At 44.0% G+C, this 16,356-nt stretch overlaps 1 protein-coding gene across 1 annotated transcript in view; it reads right to left on the bottom strand.

The window, feature by feature from the left end:
* Positions 1 to 16,356, bottom strand: part of Rassf (Ras association family member) — a 45,288-nt gene that overhangs the window by 27,502 nt on the left and 1,430 nt on the right. Inside the window, exon 3 of the mRNA XM_065234374.1 lies at positions 4,239 to 5,397. Coding sequence (XP_065090446.1) covers positions 4,239 to 5,397 — 1,159 coding nt within the window. The remainder of the gene's footprint in view (positions 1 to 4,238; positions 5,398 to 16,356) is intronic.

The following is a 16,356-nucleotide window of genomic DNA, read 5'->3' as shown; positions in this document are numbered from 1 at the left end:
ACCGACGTAGCCGAGAGCACCATCGGGTACGTGAAAAGAAGTCGACGGAATGAATGGTTCGACGAGGAGTGCAGAACGATTTTGGAGGAGAAGAACGCAGCGCGGACGGTAATGCTGCATCATGGAACCCGACAGAACGTGGAACGGTATAAACAGAAGCGGAAACAGCAGACCCGTATCTTTCGGATCTGCCGTTCCCAAGAAACACGGAAGTTCTACCAGAAGCTCAACGCATCCCGCAACGGCTTTGTGCCGCGAGCCGAAATGTGCAAGGATAAGGACGGGAGCCTCTTGACGGACGGACGTGAGTTGATTGAAGGGTGGAAGCACCACTTCTAGGCGCACCTTAATGGCGAGGAGAACGTAGGCACGGGAGACCACCGCAATGGAGGAAACGACTACGTCAGTGCAGCAGAGGACGGACCTGACCCAACTCCCACGCTGAGGGAAGTTAAGGATGCCATTAAGCAGCTCAAAAACAACAAAGAAGCTGGTAAGGATGGTATCGCAGCCGAACTCATCAAGATGGGCCCAGAAAAGTTGGCCACCTGCCTGCACCGGATGATAGTCAGGATCTGGGAAACAGAACAGCTACCGGAGGAGTGGAAGGAGGTTATCAAGCCGGCTTCATTGACGGCCGATCGACAACGGACCAGATCTTCACCGTACGGCAAATCCTCCAGAAATGCCGTGAATACCAGGTCCCAACGCATCATTTGTGCATCGACTTTAAGGCGGCATACGACAGTATCGATCGCACAGAGCTATGGAAAATCATGGACGAGAACGGCTTTCCTGGGAAGCTGATCAGACTGATCAAAGCAACGATGGACGGTGTGCAAAACTGCGTACGGGTTTCGGGTGAACTATCCAGTTCATTCGAATCTCGCCGGGAACTGCGACAAGGTGACGGACTCTCCTGCCTACTCATCAACATCGCCCTAGAAGGTGTAATGCGACGAGCCGGGCTCAACAGCCGGGCTACGATTTTCACGAAATCCGGTCAATGTCTACTTTGCGGACGACATGGACATTATCGCAAGAACATTTGGAACGGTGGCAGAACTATACACCCGCCTGAAACACGAAGCCGCAAAGGTCGGACTGGTGGTGAGTGCGTCAAAAACAAAGTACATGCTAGTAGGCGGAACCGAACATGACAGGATTCGTCTAGGAAGTAATGTCACGACAGACGGGGATACTTTCGAAGTAGTGGAGGAATTCGTTTACCTTGGATCCTTACTGACGGCTGACAACAGTGTGAGTCGTGAAATACGAAGGCGCATCATCAGTGGAAGTCGTGCCTACTACGGGCTCCAGAAGAAATTACGGTCAAAAAAGATTCACCCCCGCACCAAATGTACCATGTACAGAACGCTAATAGGACCGGTGGTCCTCTATGGACACGAGACATGGACTATGCTCGAAGAAGACCTGCAAGCACTCGGAGTTTTCGAGCGACGTGTGCTAAGGACGATCTTCGGCGGTGTGCAGGAGAACGGTGAGTGGCGGCGAAGATTGAACCACGAGCTTGCTGCACTCTACGGCGAACCCAGCATCCAGAAAGTGGCCAAAGCCGGAAGGATGCGGTGGGCAGGGCATGTTGCAAGAATGCCGGACAACAACCCTGCAAAGTTGGTGTTCGCTACTGATCCAGTTGGCACAAGAAGGCGTGGAGCTAGCGAGCATTGGGCATGACCGAGGATGGAGAACGGCAGCCGCAAACCGAGTATTGTGGCGTACTATTGTTGATTAACGTCTTATCTTAAATGTGATGTTGTACAAATAAATGTAAAATGTACAAATGTTGTACATGGGCTGCACCTGTCGAGAATCTTGAATCGTGGTCAGCCCCAGAAAAACTGTGGCAGCGTGTACATCTCGACTATGCAGGTCCTATGGATGGATGGTACTACCTCATTCTGGTGGATTCCTTCAGCATGTGGCCAGGAGTAATGCGAACCTAGGAGATCACCACCTCAGCAACCGTCTGAATTATTCGGTGAATCTTCGCTAGGTTTGGAGCTCCTGAAACGCTGGTAACTGACAATGGGACACAATTTTCCAAAAGGGGAGAGTTATTGGGAAGCCCCCCACCGACTTCACCACCAAAACTCATCAGCTGACAACTCGACAATACTAAAATCCGTCGAGCAGCTGATTGGATAACTTCCTCCTGTATGGGACAATCAGGCGCACCCGTTCCAAAATTGCGGTGGACGAGAGGTGCCTACATAATGAACCATTTTTCGAGTATTTTTTGAATAGTTAGATCTTAGGGACCATGCACTGATTACCACATAACATATGTGGAACTTCATGCAAAATAGCTGACTAAAAGTTGACCATTTGTAGCGGCCCAATGGCAGCGACGTTCCTGCTCTTGATTCCCGGTTGAGTAATGGAAAACGGATGGCCACCCGTCGTACTGTGCGATGCCCGGCTAGATACTGGCCGATAAATCAGCTTTCGAACTGTTTATCAAAACACGAAAACAGAGGAGCAGCTCGTCCCGAGCCAAGAATTGTATTCCTCTAACAGAAACCTCACTAAACAAGGCTCACCCAAGGGCTCACCAAATCCAACGAATATCCAATTCCCGAAACACGACAGAATCCTGACTATCATTACAGTGCTAAAACTGGCTCACCCTATTAAAAAATAAAAATAAATTCAAGAATAACAATTGAAATGGCCTTAACTCCATTTTGTAAACAAACCTTGTAAGGCCATTTTCTCGCGAACCAAAGTCCGCAAAGGCAAACCAACATAACGAACAGGTAGGAGAAAAAATCTCCTTTACCCGATTGTGGTTTAGGTTTGTAAATCAGTGCCAACATTTCAAAGGGACGTAATTTATTTTGTAAACAATGGCTTTAGCCGTCGATTTCTCCCAACTAAAAGCGCACTCATGAAAATTAATTACATCAACAGGAAGAGAAATGTTTCCTCTACCAGCTAGCATTGTTAATTTGGAAGAGTGAGCATTTATTTGCGAGAAATCAACGGCTAAAGCCATTGTTTACAAATGCAATTACGCCCCTTTGAAATGTTCGCACTGAAATGTAGGTTTCGGTTCGCGAGAAAATGGCCTTACAAGGTTTGTTTACAAAATGGAGTTAAGGTGAATCGCTGTGACATCCATATTCTAGGAACCACTTTAAAACTTTAGGTGCACAAATATCAACTTCTACGACACGTGCAACATTCAAATGGCTACTCCACGTTTGCTGCACTCCAACATACATGAAGTAGCAATTTCAGGTGAAATGGGGCACCGATTTCCAAGATTTGTGTAATTGAATATTCGAAGTGGAAGTGCATGTATAGTCTACGTGGCGGCCATTTGTGAACTCTACAAGGAATCATTTTAAGGCCATTTCAATTGTTGGTCTTGAATTATTGTCTTCTCTTCCAAAATCTAAGTAGGTCTGACAGGTGTTCAATCAAGTCGAAACTTTACGAAAATTTACAGTGAGCAAATTCAACCAATTCTTCCCGGAATGACCAAACATCCCATGTTCTTCGACACAACCTACACTGCGGATTACACCAACCCGGTGACAAACCGCAACCTATCGCTCCGGAACGGAAGTGAGCCCAACATTCAACCCAGCTGTTTTTCCCCACCGCCCAGCTGCACCACCCCGATCTCCCAACCGGAACAGGCTACGGAAATCAACCCGTCGCCAACGGAATGCGGAGCCAACCGATTCCTGCCGAACATATGCCACACACATCCCGAAGTATACGCAGATCTTCAAGCGAACCGACCGTGGCAGCAGCAAGCAGCCTGTTCGCCGTTGAAATCCTCCTATCAAATCGATTACGATCACCTGCCGGAGTACCAGCTAGGACCGTATCCCGAGGACAGCAAATATTTCATTCGCGAATGCAATGGAACCGGTTGCAATGGGCAAAGTTGCTGCGCTGGAGGGCTCTGCAGCTGCCAGCTGTGCCATCCGGGAGGAATCAACGCTTGTCAAGGACAATACCCTGACCATAGCATACAGAAACCATCCAAGATTCCCAAAAGCTACATCAGCTCTGGTCACTGGCCGGAGAAACCTTACCAGGACAGAGACCAGATGACGGAGTATAGAGCCAAAGTTGGACGTATAGGAGAAATTATACAACGAGAGCAAATCCACGACCATCAGCGCTGTAAAACCCCCCACACCTGTCAGCATAACTTCTTCCTGAAATAAAGTCAATAAAACGAAACATATGAAACCTACCTGTAATATTCCCTTGCGGCAGCGAAAACACATTCCGGCACTGTTCATCCGACAGGCTGCGGTTCATCACCGATTCGTTGTACAGCTTCAGCGAATCGTTGATCCTCGCCGGATCGATCGGTTGGTTCAACTTGAGCGTTCCATCCGTATTACCCATATCTGCTGCCCCGTTGATAAACTCCTGACTCATTTGCATTTTGAACGCTTCAAAGTCATGCGACTTCAGCGTACCTTCCGGCGTCCGAAATTCCTCCTCCCCATTCGACGTGGTGGCCGTGGTGGTCTTATTGCTGTCCGTCGAAGACGACGAATTGGTAACCGTCTGAGGGGTGAGGGTCTTGTAATCCGTATCCGTGGCGCTCTCCGAAATTTCACTCCGATCTTCCAACTGGGACGGAAGCGGCGATGGCATCGTCCTGTAGATTCGTTCCGATTCGTCCACTTTCCGCTCGACCTGCAGCAAATCGTCGATTTCGTCCCATTCCAACTGTTTGACATCCAACTTCGGTGGCAGTGTGACGTACTTTGTCCCTCCATTGGCAACATTCGAATGAATCGGGGACACTTCCTTGGAATTTTCCCCGGAATTCGGCTTGGACGAGCCGATCGAATTCAAATCCGACGATATGCTCAACGTGTCATACGATATGCTCTCGGAGATCGTAGTTGTATCGTTATTGTCCGGGCCTTCCGTTAAACTCGAACTCATCGGATCGCTCCGATCCGGGTTGAGATTCTCCTTGTCCTCCACCACCATGTCCTGCACGGCCGAAACCATCGAGCTCGGATTGCTCAGTCGATAGGAATTGCGTTTCCTAACCGTGACCACCGTCCGCTGGTCGTCGTCTTCCTTCAAATGTATAATCCCCTGCACTCCCCAGTAGATCCTGAGCGCTCCCTCCAGGAGCAACCGGCCGTTGACTTCCCTGCTGCGGATTTCCTGACTTTTGTTGTTATTGAACTGATTGAACTGCTTCAGTTTGGATTCGAGATGAGCCCGTGGCACCACGGGACCCGCCGGCGAGCGAGCGATGGCCTGTTTCTTCAGCTCCGGCTGGCCGAAGCTTTTGTGCGACTCCACGCGGGTTCCATGGCCGAACAGCTGTGGCCCGAACAGAGCTCCGTAGCAAGGCACGTGACAATAGGGGACGCCTTTGTGCTGTGGGGGCGAAAGGTAGGAGAAATAGGAAGAATTGGTTAGATTTTTGGTTTGGATTTTACCGCACTCAGGGAGTAATGTGAACAATTCTACACCAGGCGCGGGATCGAAGGTATGGAATTGTTCACTGTGTTTTAATCCTCCAATGCCTAGAACTAGAAGGGAGTAGAGTAATATACTTTCTATTTATGGGAAATTCTTCTACCACTAAAAGATGTTTTTGTGAACCGGTTCATTTTACCGGTTCGGGTTTGAACCGGTAAATGCAATTTTATGTGTTATGCTTTAATTATGCAATTTCCTCAAAAATATAGTTGATCACTAACCCGGTTTTTGTGTACCGGTTCATTTTACCGATTCGAATCTGAGCCAATAAAATCTATTCTATGTGTAGTGTTTTTTCAAAAAAAAAGCCTTTATGTATGTTATGTATGTATGTCGACAGCCCCAAATTAATTTGCTGCTATTTTATCACCTCACAACAAAATTTCTTGAAACAACCTGTAGACGACCATAAAAGCACAGATAAACAGACGTAACTCATCATTGTGTATCTTCGTTCATGCATTTAACGGTTGATTTGAATATTATTAGTTCCGCGAACTACTCGCCGCAGCGCTGGCATCGGATCACTTTGACGTTTCTATATATTCTATAGAAATTTTATGCAATATTGTTTACGAGTTATCGAGCAAGTTTGTTTTCCGCGAGAAGCCAGATAGATGTCGTTACTGAGGTTATATGTTTTGAGATACTATGTTTTCAAGAACAAGTTTTTCAAAGAGTTACGTCTGTTTGTCTGTGATAAAAGGTTGGAAATTTCATAACAGCAGGTGTTCCACCCGCAATCCGAAACCATTCCGGAGATATTCCCGCCGTGGCCGGATGTAGGAAAAGTAATATTTTCCAATATTTTGCGTTTCAAACAGCATGATTTTGATAACAGATATTTGAATACAACTAAATAAAGCCATGTGAGTCATGTTTGGATAAACGGACCACTCCAGAATACCGAAACAGGTTCCTCCAGGGTATCTTTGGGGACAATTCATTTTTAACTTCAAAACATGCCGTGCGACTTTTCAAATTTTACGTTTTTGAACGTTCAAGTCAATAAACATTGGTTTGGTTTCAGTCAAACTGATGCCACTCTGAACCATATGAAACTGACTTGTAAAATTGTACCGGTTGCTAGTGGAAAGTGCAGTTCGCTGCGATAATCGTCTATTTGGAGCATATTTCATGTTGTGAAAACAGTGAAAAAGTTATCTTATCGGACATCTTGTAGTGTTTATTGTTGTGTTATTGTCGATATCAGACGCTCTGCAAAATCCAACTACTCCTTGCTTATTAGAGCATCTCCACCGGTGTTTCTTATTTAGGATTGGAAACTGAGTCAACATGACTTCCATATGTGACTAATGCGCTGAACCAGTTAAAGGCGATGAAGAATCCGTCTCCTGCATGGCGTTTTGCGACAGGATTATTCACCTGGAATGCAGCGGCAAAAAGTTGAACAAGACTTTTCTGAACATTGTCCACACTAGTCCGAACTTGTTTTGGATGCGCAACGAGTGCTCGGATCAAATCTGTTGTTTCGTCGTTTGGTAGTGCGATTAATTCTATCACCGAGAAACAGGAGATCGCACACGCTGAGCTTAGAAAGGAAATGGCTAAGCAAGGACAGCAGATCGCTCAGCTGTCGGAACGAATGGCATTGACAACTACAACACACTTGGGTTCCGGCGATCTTATGCGTCAACCACCATTAAAAAGGCGCCGCGATAAACGATCGCTCACCAGCAGATTGGTGGTACTAAATCAGCAACAGATGACAATGTATTTACCGAGGCCCTTACTGTTCCTGAACCTACCGAGCTGTTTTGACTGTACCATTCTCGTATACCAAATTTTCGCGATTCGACAGGTTCTCCAGAAATGCCGCGAATATAGCGTGCCCACACATCATTTGTTCATCGCTTTAAAACCCGCATACGACACAATCGATCGAGATCAGCTATGGCCGATTATGCACGAGTACGGATTTCCGGATAAACTGACGCGATTGGTCAAGGCGACGGTGGATCGAGTGATGTGCGTTGTTCGAGTATCGGGGACTCTATCGAGTCCCTTTGAATCTCGAAGGGGGTTACGGCAAGGTGATGGACTTACGTGTCAGCTATTCAACATCGCGTTAGAACGTGTGATCAGAAGAACTGTCTTGGCTTCAGTGATGGGCAAAACACCGGTACAGCACCGGTACGGTTTTCTAAAGCATAACCAATGTGCTGATCTGTTGTCCCGAGTGTATGGTGCTGCTGTCGGTTGGGTTTGGTAGTTGCAAGTAACACCGCACCGTGTTCACCAGTTCGCTGCACACGGTGCGGTTCTGATTTTCCAGTACCGGTGTTCTGTGTTCACAAGGATGATGTTTTGAATTCAAGAACCGATCCGGTACTGTTGTTTGTTTATTTGCGTGGTGCGCATTATTCAGAATTGCCAGTGATGGCAGATAACTAAACAGAAATTGTATTTGATGAATAATATTATGCAGTGTCAAGACGAAATAGCGGTTTTGGATACAGAAAAACTGTGAATTCAAATGATGTATTACGCAATGTGGGTATTTCCAGAATCGGTGTGACGTGGAGATCGGAAATCGTCAACCAACGCCACCTTGAAATCCAAGATAGCGGCTTCCGGTTATAGAAAAAAAATTAAACACCTTTAAACACCTGTCAAATACCTTTCAAAATGGGTATTTCCGGAATCAGGGTGACGTCTTGAGACCGGAAATCAATGTCTGCCGCCATTTTGAAATCCAAGATGGCGGCTTCCGGTTATATTAAAACTGGGAAATAATGCCAAATATCATTCAATATGGGTATTTTTGGAATCAGAATGACTTATATATACCAGAAATCAATGTCTGACGCCATTTTGAAATCCAAGATGGTGGCTTCCGGTTGTAAGAAAGCTGGGATATAAGGCTAAATATCCTCCAATATGTGTATTTTTGGAATCAGGATGACGTCTTGAGACCGGAAATCAATGTCTGACGCCATTTTGAAATCCAAGATGGCGGCTTCTGGTTAGATTAAAACTGGGAAATAATGCCAAATATCCTTCAATATGGGTATTTTTGGAATCAGAATGACTTATATATACCAGAAATCAATGTCTAACGCCATTTTGAAATCCAAGATGGTGGCTTCCGGTTGTAAGAAAGCTGGGATATAAAGCCAAATATCCTCCAATATGTGTATTTTTGGAATCAGGATGACGTCTTGAGACCGGAAATCAATGTCTGACGCCATTTTGAAATCCAAGATGGCGGCTTCTGGTTAGATTAAAACTGGGAAATAATGCCAAATATCATTCAATATGGGTATTTTTGGAATCAGAATGACTTATATATACCAGAAATCAATGTCTGACGCCATTTTGAAATCCAAGATGGTGGCTTCCGGTTGTAGGAAAGCTGGGATATAAAGCCAAATATCCTCCAATATGTCTATTTTTGGAATCAGGATGACGTCTTGAGACCGGAAATCAATGTCTGACGCCATTTTGAAATCCAAGATGGCGGCTTCTGGTTAGATTAAAACTGGGAAATAATGCCAAATATCCTCCAATATCAGGGGGAACGACACTCATTTGGATGTATTTTTTCAGTCTAGTAATTACTTGGGATTTTCGGGGAAAAACATAATTGATGGGATTTTTTTGAGTGTGTCGTGATGACGAAAATAGAGCAGGGATAGAAAAAAAATAGATGGGAATAGATCAGGCACTTGATGTGATGTGAGGGGGGTTAAAAAATTTCAGAGGGATACGAGTCTGAACGCGAAGAGGATAGGTGTAAAAAGAAGAAAAATTTGCTGCAATGAAGCGTTCATGAATTACGTAACGCTTATAGGGGGAGAGGGTGTCACCTATATCGTTACCGAGATCGTTAGGAATTATAGATAGGGGAGGAGTAGTAAAGCTTAGCGTTACGTAACAGAGAAAATTTTGTTTTTCTTTTTCGTTTCTTGATGTAAAGTTTGAAAATATAGGTCTTTTTTGACGCTTTTGGTACAACAACGAAGGCTGTCATCACTAAATCTTGCTTTGCAAAATGGATCTGTTTTAATTTTATAAATTGAGATTTTTGCAATCCTTGAACTTTTGAAAAGCAGGTACTCGATGGTACGCTGATCTTTTGTTTTTGTTTTGAATATTAATAATATAATTAATTACATAAACATAAAAAATACAAAACGAAATCAAAAATTAATTAAATGAAAAGGCTGGGGGGGTTTATAGAGCGTTACGTAATAAATAGAGAGGGGTCATTTTCAGTGTAACGTTTTGTTCCAAACGGGGGGGGGGATTAAAAAATATTGATTTTTAGCGAAACGGAATTAATGGACACCGCTCGGGACACCGCCCAACTATAATAACCAAAGCTCATAGCTCAAGTACAGAAAACGGTTCCGCACCGAATAGGTCAAAACTGCACAGTAGGAGGAACGGGTGATGGCGATGGATTACAAGGTTCCGGTTAATATTCCCAGCTGTATTTGGACGGGAATTTGATTCGCAATATTCTCGCACAGAAATACATCAGCCGGTGGGTGTCTTACTTCACCATTAGCTCTTTCTTATCCGAACCCTTGACCAGCAGCAGAGACGAGTAAAACTTGGGCCGAGTGGAAAAAATGACCTGAATTCCTTTTCCACCTGCTTGTCGTAGGGGGTTTCATTAGTAAGGCTTTTCCCGGGGAATCTAGAATCAGCAGTTCGAACGAAATCAACAGTTGCTTCGCGCCTGTTCGGCAACTTTAATGCTACAACACACAGAGACCCGGGCTCTTATCCGTCGAATTCGATCGGTTTGAGTCCGGGATGTGCGTTGCCGTCTCCTCCGTGATGCGCTTGATGTTTTTTGCCCCCGAGACCGATTATAGACGAGTGGTCCGTCATCTTTTTTTTAGTTTTCGCACCGATTTTTTACCGGCATGGCCAGCTGACATACGTGGTGTTTGTTGTGGAGAGTGTTGTAAACTGACAGTGAGTATGGCAGAGTGCTTCGCGGTCGACCTGAAAACTTCGAAAAATTTGTGTGCATGCAGAAGGGATAAGTTGGGAATAGAAAGAATAGATAGGATGGATTGAAATTTTGTGCACGTTGAAAATTATATGAGAGGTTTGGGTAAAAATGGAATAATCCTGAAGTGTCGTTCCCCCTGTCCAATATGGGTATTTTTGGAATCAGAATAACGTATATATACCGGAAATCAATGTCTGACGCCATTTTTAAATCCAAGATGGCGGCTTCCCTTTATAGATTTTTTAAATTGGGAAATATTGTTAAATACCCATCATTTTTGGTATTTTTTTAATCGGGATGATATCCAGAAGCCTAAAATTGATGGTGGCTTCCGTATTCATAAAAAGTGGGAAATATTCTACAATATGGGTATTTTCAGGGGTGACCGGTAGATGCCGAAAATCGATGTCCGACGCAATTTTGGAACCCAAGTTGGAAGCTATTGGTTTCAAAATGTGTCAAATATCCTACAATATAGGTATTTTCGGATAAGCGTTTAGATTTTTTACCGAGAAATTTCTGTTTGTTAGTGAAGACCTCAGCAAAATTCCCGTTTTTTAGCGCAATCTCGGCAAGTTTTCACTGAGATCCAGCAAAATAAAATGCTGAACTACTCGATGGTGCTAATATCGTCAAAAAAAATCTAAGTGTGTAGGAGACGACGTATAGAGGCTGAAAATCGATGTCCAACATCTAATTGGATTCCAAGATGGCAGGCATTGGCTTTTAAAAACTTGTGAAATACCTTACAATATGGGTATTATCACCTCGGAAATGACGCGTGTAGGCCGAATATCGATGTACAACGCCATTTTTGAATGCAAGATGGTGACCACCTGTTTTAGAAAAAGTGTAAAATATTTTACGATATGGTCGGCATCGGGGATTCCATAATGGCTTCGGACATCAATTTTCGGCATCTACACGTCGTCCCTATTTCAAAATACCCATATTGTAGGGTTTTTGCCACTTTTTTTAACCCAATGGCCACCATATTAGATTCCAAAACGGCAACGGACATTCATTTTCGGCATCTACACGTCTTCTTGGTTCCGAAAATACCTAAATTGTAGGGTATTTGACCCATATTGAAGGGAATTTGCTAGTATTTCCCAGTTTTACTACAACCGGAAGCCGCCATCTTGAATTTCAAGATGGTGTCAGACATTGATTTCCGGTCTTTATACGTCAATACGATTCCAAAAATACCCATATTGAAGGGTATTTGCTAGTATTTCCCAGTTTTTCGACAACCATAAGCCGCCATCTTGGATTTCAAGATAGCGTCAGACATTGATTTCTGGTCTTTATTTGTCATCCCGATTCCAAAAATACCCATATTGAAGGATATTTGACATTATTTCCCAGTTTTTATACAACTGGAAGCCGCCATATTGGATTTCGAGATGGCGTCAGACATTGATTTTCGGTCTTTATACGTCATCCCGATACCAAAACTACCCATATTGAAGTATATTTGACATTATTTCCCAGTTTTTAAATAACCAGAAGCCGCCATCTTGGATTTCAAAATGGCGTCAGACATTGATTTCCGGTCTTTATACGTCATCCCGATTCCAGAAATACCCATATCGAAGGGTATTTGACAGGATTTCTCAGTTTATCTGCAACAGGATGCCGCCTTCTGGACTTCAAGAAGGTATCGGTTATCGATTTCCAGACTATAGGCGTCACGCGGACTCCAAAAATACCCATATCGAAGGGTATTTGTCAGACTTCAAAATGATTTCTAGTTCCTTCGCTACCAATATTGTCGATCAAAATATTTGGCAATTGAATTAATAACTGTCGCTTGGTACAAATATTTTACTCACCTTTTTGGGAGCACTGCTATTTAATTCTTGCCAATGTTCCGAACCAAGAACGGTATACCCGGTTTTGGTAACATATCATTGAACCCTGCACACGGTTTATATCTCGTGTACCAAAACCAAAATTCTAGCACACCGGTTTTCGGTTTTCGGTTTTCAAGCTGCGGTTCTGAACATCAACTCGAAAACCGGCACACGGTTTTGATTTAGAACACACTGGTACACTAAAACTCAACCGAACCAGGGTACACGCTTACATAAACACAGGAGTATTTTTTGAACACGAACCAGCGGTTGGTTCAGTTGCCCATCACTGCTTGGCTTATGTCACAGACTCGTTCCGAAAAGAGTCCACCGTAAAATTTCTCATCCTCCTTGGCAGACGAGTAAACTGCGTAGGTTGAAGTCGACCAAGAGAACCACATTAAGAAAATTCACTAAGTATCGTACGCTTTAGCTGAAACGTCACTACGTTAGGCTCAATTATGAGTTCAAGCGAGTTAGCTGTCGATGCTCTTCGCGATATCAATGAGGGACTCGGAGGAAACTCAAATCTGGAATTACATAAATGAGCAGCGCAAGCAATCCATTAGAGGCGTTCTACTGAGATTCTCGATCTGGTCCATACTGACCTCTGTGGTCCATTTGAGCATGTGACACCAGGGGGCAAGCACTATTTTATGACTGTAATAGACGATAATAGTCGGTATGCGATGGTTTTCCTTCTGGAGAAAAAGTCTGAAGCTGAACCTAAAATCAGGGAATATGTGAGAATGATGGAGACGCAGTTCGGGAAGAAACCTCGGGTAATTCGTTCCGATAATGGTGGCGAATATGTTAATATGGAGTTGGTAAATTGTCTCAAGTCGGAGGGGATTTGTTCGGAGTATACTGCTCCGTACTCACCCCAACAGAACGGAGTAGCTGAGCGACGAAACCGTTACCTCCAGGAAATGGCGCTCTGTATGTTGCTCGATGCCAAGCTCCCGAAGCAGTATTGAGGGGAAGCTATTATGACTGCAGTGTTTTTGCAGAATCTCTTGCCTTCTCGTTCAGTCGACTGCACACCATTCGAACGTTGGTTCAAACGTAAGCCGAACATAAAGGATTCGAAGATCTTTGGCTGCGAGGCGTATGTACAGGCTCCCAGTGTCAAATGGGGAAAGATGGCGGACAAATCGAGAAAGCTGTTATTCGTTTGGTACTGCAGCGAGAGTAAAGTGTATCGTTTTTTGGATACGATCACAAATAAGATTACTGTTAGTCGTGACGTCGTGTTTCTAGAACTGAAAAGCAAGTATGAAGCGGAGCAAGTCGTTGAGGAAGTTGGCGAAGTTTCTGTAGTGTACCGGTTCGCTCTTTATAGCAAAGCTCAGAGCTATGAGTAAAAGAGAACATTCTCATTCTCTATAGACATGTATACCCTCATATCTGAAATAAAGAGAGTGTTACTTCTGATGCTACCTAAACCAGACGTGTTTTTAATATAAGAAAGAGTCTCTACAATAGACATAATAGTTTCGACGGACAATTTGATGGAAGTCGAATTCGGAAAGAAAATGGAACCTGAAGAAGTTCAAAGCAACGACGATAGCGAAGAGGAGTTCTACCATAGAGGTAACTCTAAGACCAGAAGGTCCCGAAGATACGTGCTCAACTTTTTGGCTCAGCTCTGGTACTATCTTCGGTACCAAGCTAATTGATGCACCCCTCGAAACATAAAAAAAATCCATGAACCCCTCATTTTATCTGTCAAACTTTCATAGAAAATCAAAACAAACATAGTGTAGTACTAAAATTTCGACTAGAATGGGATACGTTAATCGTTTGCTTGGCACCAATAGGCTAGTCAAGTAGTGAGCCAATTTAAAATGGTTAGTTTCGAATTGATTGGTTCTACGGATTTGATAGCAGTTTTGACTTCGAGGAGAATCAAGAAGCTAACGGACCGCGTAGGTCGTCGAGAATCAATAAAGGTGTCATACCTTTGCGATTTCATGATTACGCAGTCGGACTAATTGCGCATTCGAATGAACCAGCAACGTAGGTATCATGAAGCATTGGCGTGTGAAGAGAAGGATCAATGACAGGCGACCATGGAGGAGGAGGAGCTAAGAGCTCTTATGGACAACGAAACGTGGACGCTGGTGCAGATGCCGAAGAATCGAAAGCCCATAGGATGTCGATGGGTGTTTCGAAAGAAGAACGATGGAAGCTTCAAAGCACGATTGGTCGCGCAGGGATTTGTTACGATGCAGACTACGTTCCGGGAGATACTCACGGTAGCAAGCAACAAGTGGATGCTCGTACAACATTTAGACGTTAAAACTGCATACCTCTACGGCCGACTAGATGAGGAAAGGAGGAGCTGATTTGTAAGCTGAACCGTAGTCTCTATGGGCTGAAGCAGGCTGCGAGAATTTGGAACTATACGATCAAGCAAATACTACTCAACGCTGGTTTCAAGCAGTCCAAAGCCGACGTGTGCCTGTTTATGAAGGAGTTTTCGACTGGTCAGTGGATCTACCTGCTGATTTATGTAGACGATATGGTCGTTGTGAGCTGAAGGTTGAGGAAAACTGAAAAAAAAACACTGTGCTTGGCAATATTAGTAGCTTCCTCGGAATCAACGTGGTTCGGCGTGAAGATGGGGTGTTCCTGATTAATCAAGAACTGTTCATCCGGAAAATTGAGCAACAACACAATCTCTGCGAAGCGAAGAAATCAAAGATACCTTTGGACTCCGTATACTACAAGAATAAGGCAAATTCCGAGGTTTTGCTGGACAATGAGGAGTACCAGTCGCTTGTTGGTGCTCTTCTGTACATTTTGACAAATACAAGGCCCGACATTACAGCAAGTGTTTATATCCTGAGTCGAAAAATAAAGAATCCGACGAAGGTTGACTGGACGGAATTGAAGCATATTGTACGCTACTTGTCTGGGACAGCGAATTACAGTCTTATGCTGGGGTCGACCAACGGACTGGTATTGGAAGGATACAGCGACACTGATTGGGCGAGTGATACAAGCGACCGTAAGTCAAATAGCGGATTCGTTTTCAAGCTTGGAAATGGCGTAATCAGCTGGGCGAGCCGCAAGCAGTCTTGTGTCTCGACTTCGACCATGGAGGGCCTACGAGAGCTTATTGATGATGGCGAGGATTAAGGTTGAAAACTACAGGCAGTTGGCAATGTAGCGTTTGAGAATTCGTTGAAATCCGATGGGGCTGGACTTTTTCGTGCGTGTGAATGCGATTTAATTTCTTTTGCGTAATGTAATCAACCTCAACTGTGGAGGAGAAATGGATTGATGATCCTTGGAAATGAGTGGCCGTATTGTGGCTACTGTCGTGTGATATGAAAATTTAAACGTATCCACCAGGATTAATTTTGATTAAATAAATTACAATTTCAAAAACTGGAAAAGTCGGTCTGGATCAGGCAGAATGCTCCGATGAATTCATGCGGGAGTGTCACAGAATTCCATCTGTTCTGTGGTCGTGCTTCTTGAACTTGTTAATGGTAGTGTTCCGTTTATGCTATGTTGCCTTTTAGAGCTGAATTTTGCACATCTTGATGAATTGAACTAGCTGTTTTAGTTCGCTTTCCGCATTTTCCTCAAGTATCTTCGATAACGAATCAGATGTACAGCAAACACCAGCGAGGAGTCGCTGGTGGATCCACCGAATCCTTCTCTCTTTCTTTATGATTTTAGTGACTTTTCGTCGGAAATAGGGACTTTTTAGTGACAAACTTCAAGTGCCAGTCACTAAAAAGTAAACTGCTATACGGTTTACGTAGTTTATGAACAGCCCTAAGGGTTATTCGGATCTTTGAGAGGATGTTTAGTGAACCGAAATTGCAAACTTCCCAGAGAATTCGTTCAAATATTATATTGGAGACCTTCAAATTTCGAAATCGTCCAAACATCCCATGAAAGTTTATTAACTATCTTCTAGTCGTGGAAAAAGATGCACCAGCCGGCTAATAATCTCTCTCTAAATCACTTAGGGTAAGTACTGGTAACCAA

Source organism: Ochlerotatus camptorhynchus, unplaced genomic scaffold (genome assembly GCF_037179485.1).
Source record: "Ochlerotatus camptorhynchus isolate MF236.1 unplaced genomic scaffold, CSIRO-AGI_Acam_v1.1 ptg000433l, whole genome shotgun sequence".
Taxonomy (NCBI): Eukaryota; Metazoa; Arthropoda; class Insecta; order Diptera; family Culicidae; genus Ochlerotatus; species Ochlerotatus camptorhynchus.
This window is presented reverse-complemented; position numbering and strand designations above follow the sequence as displayed.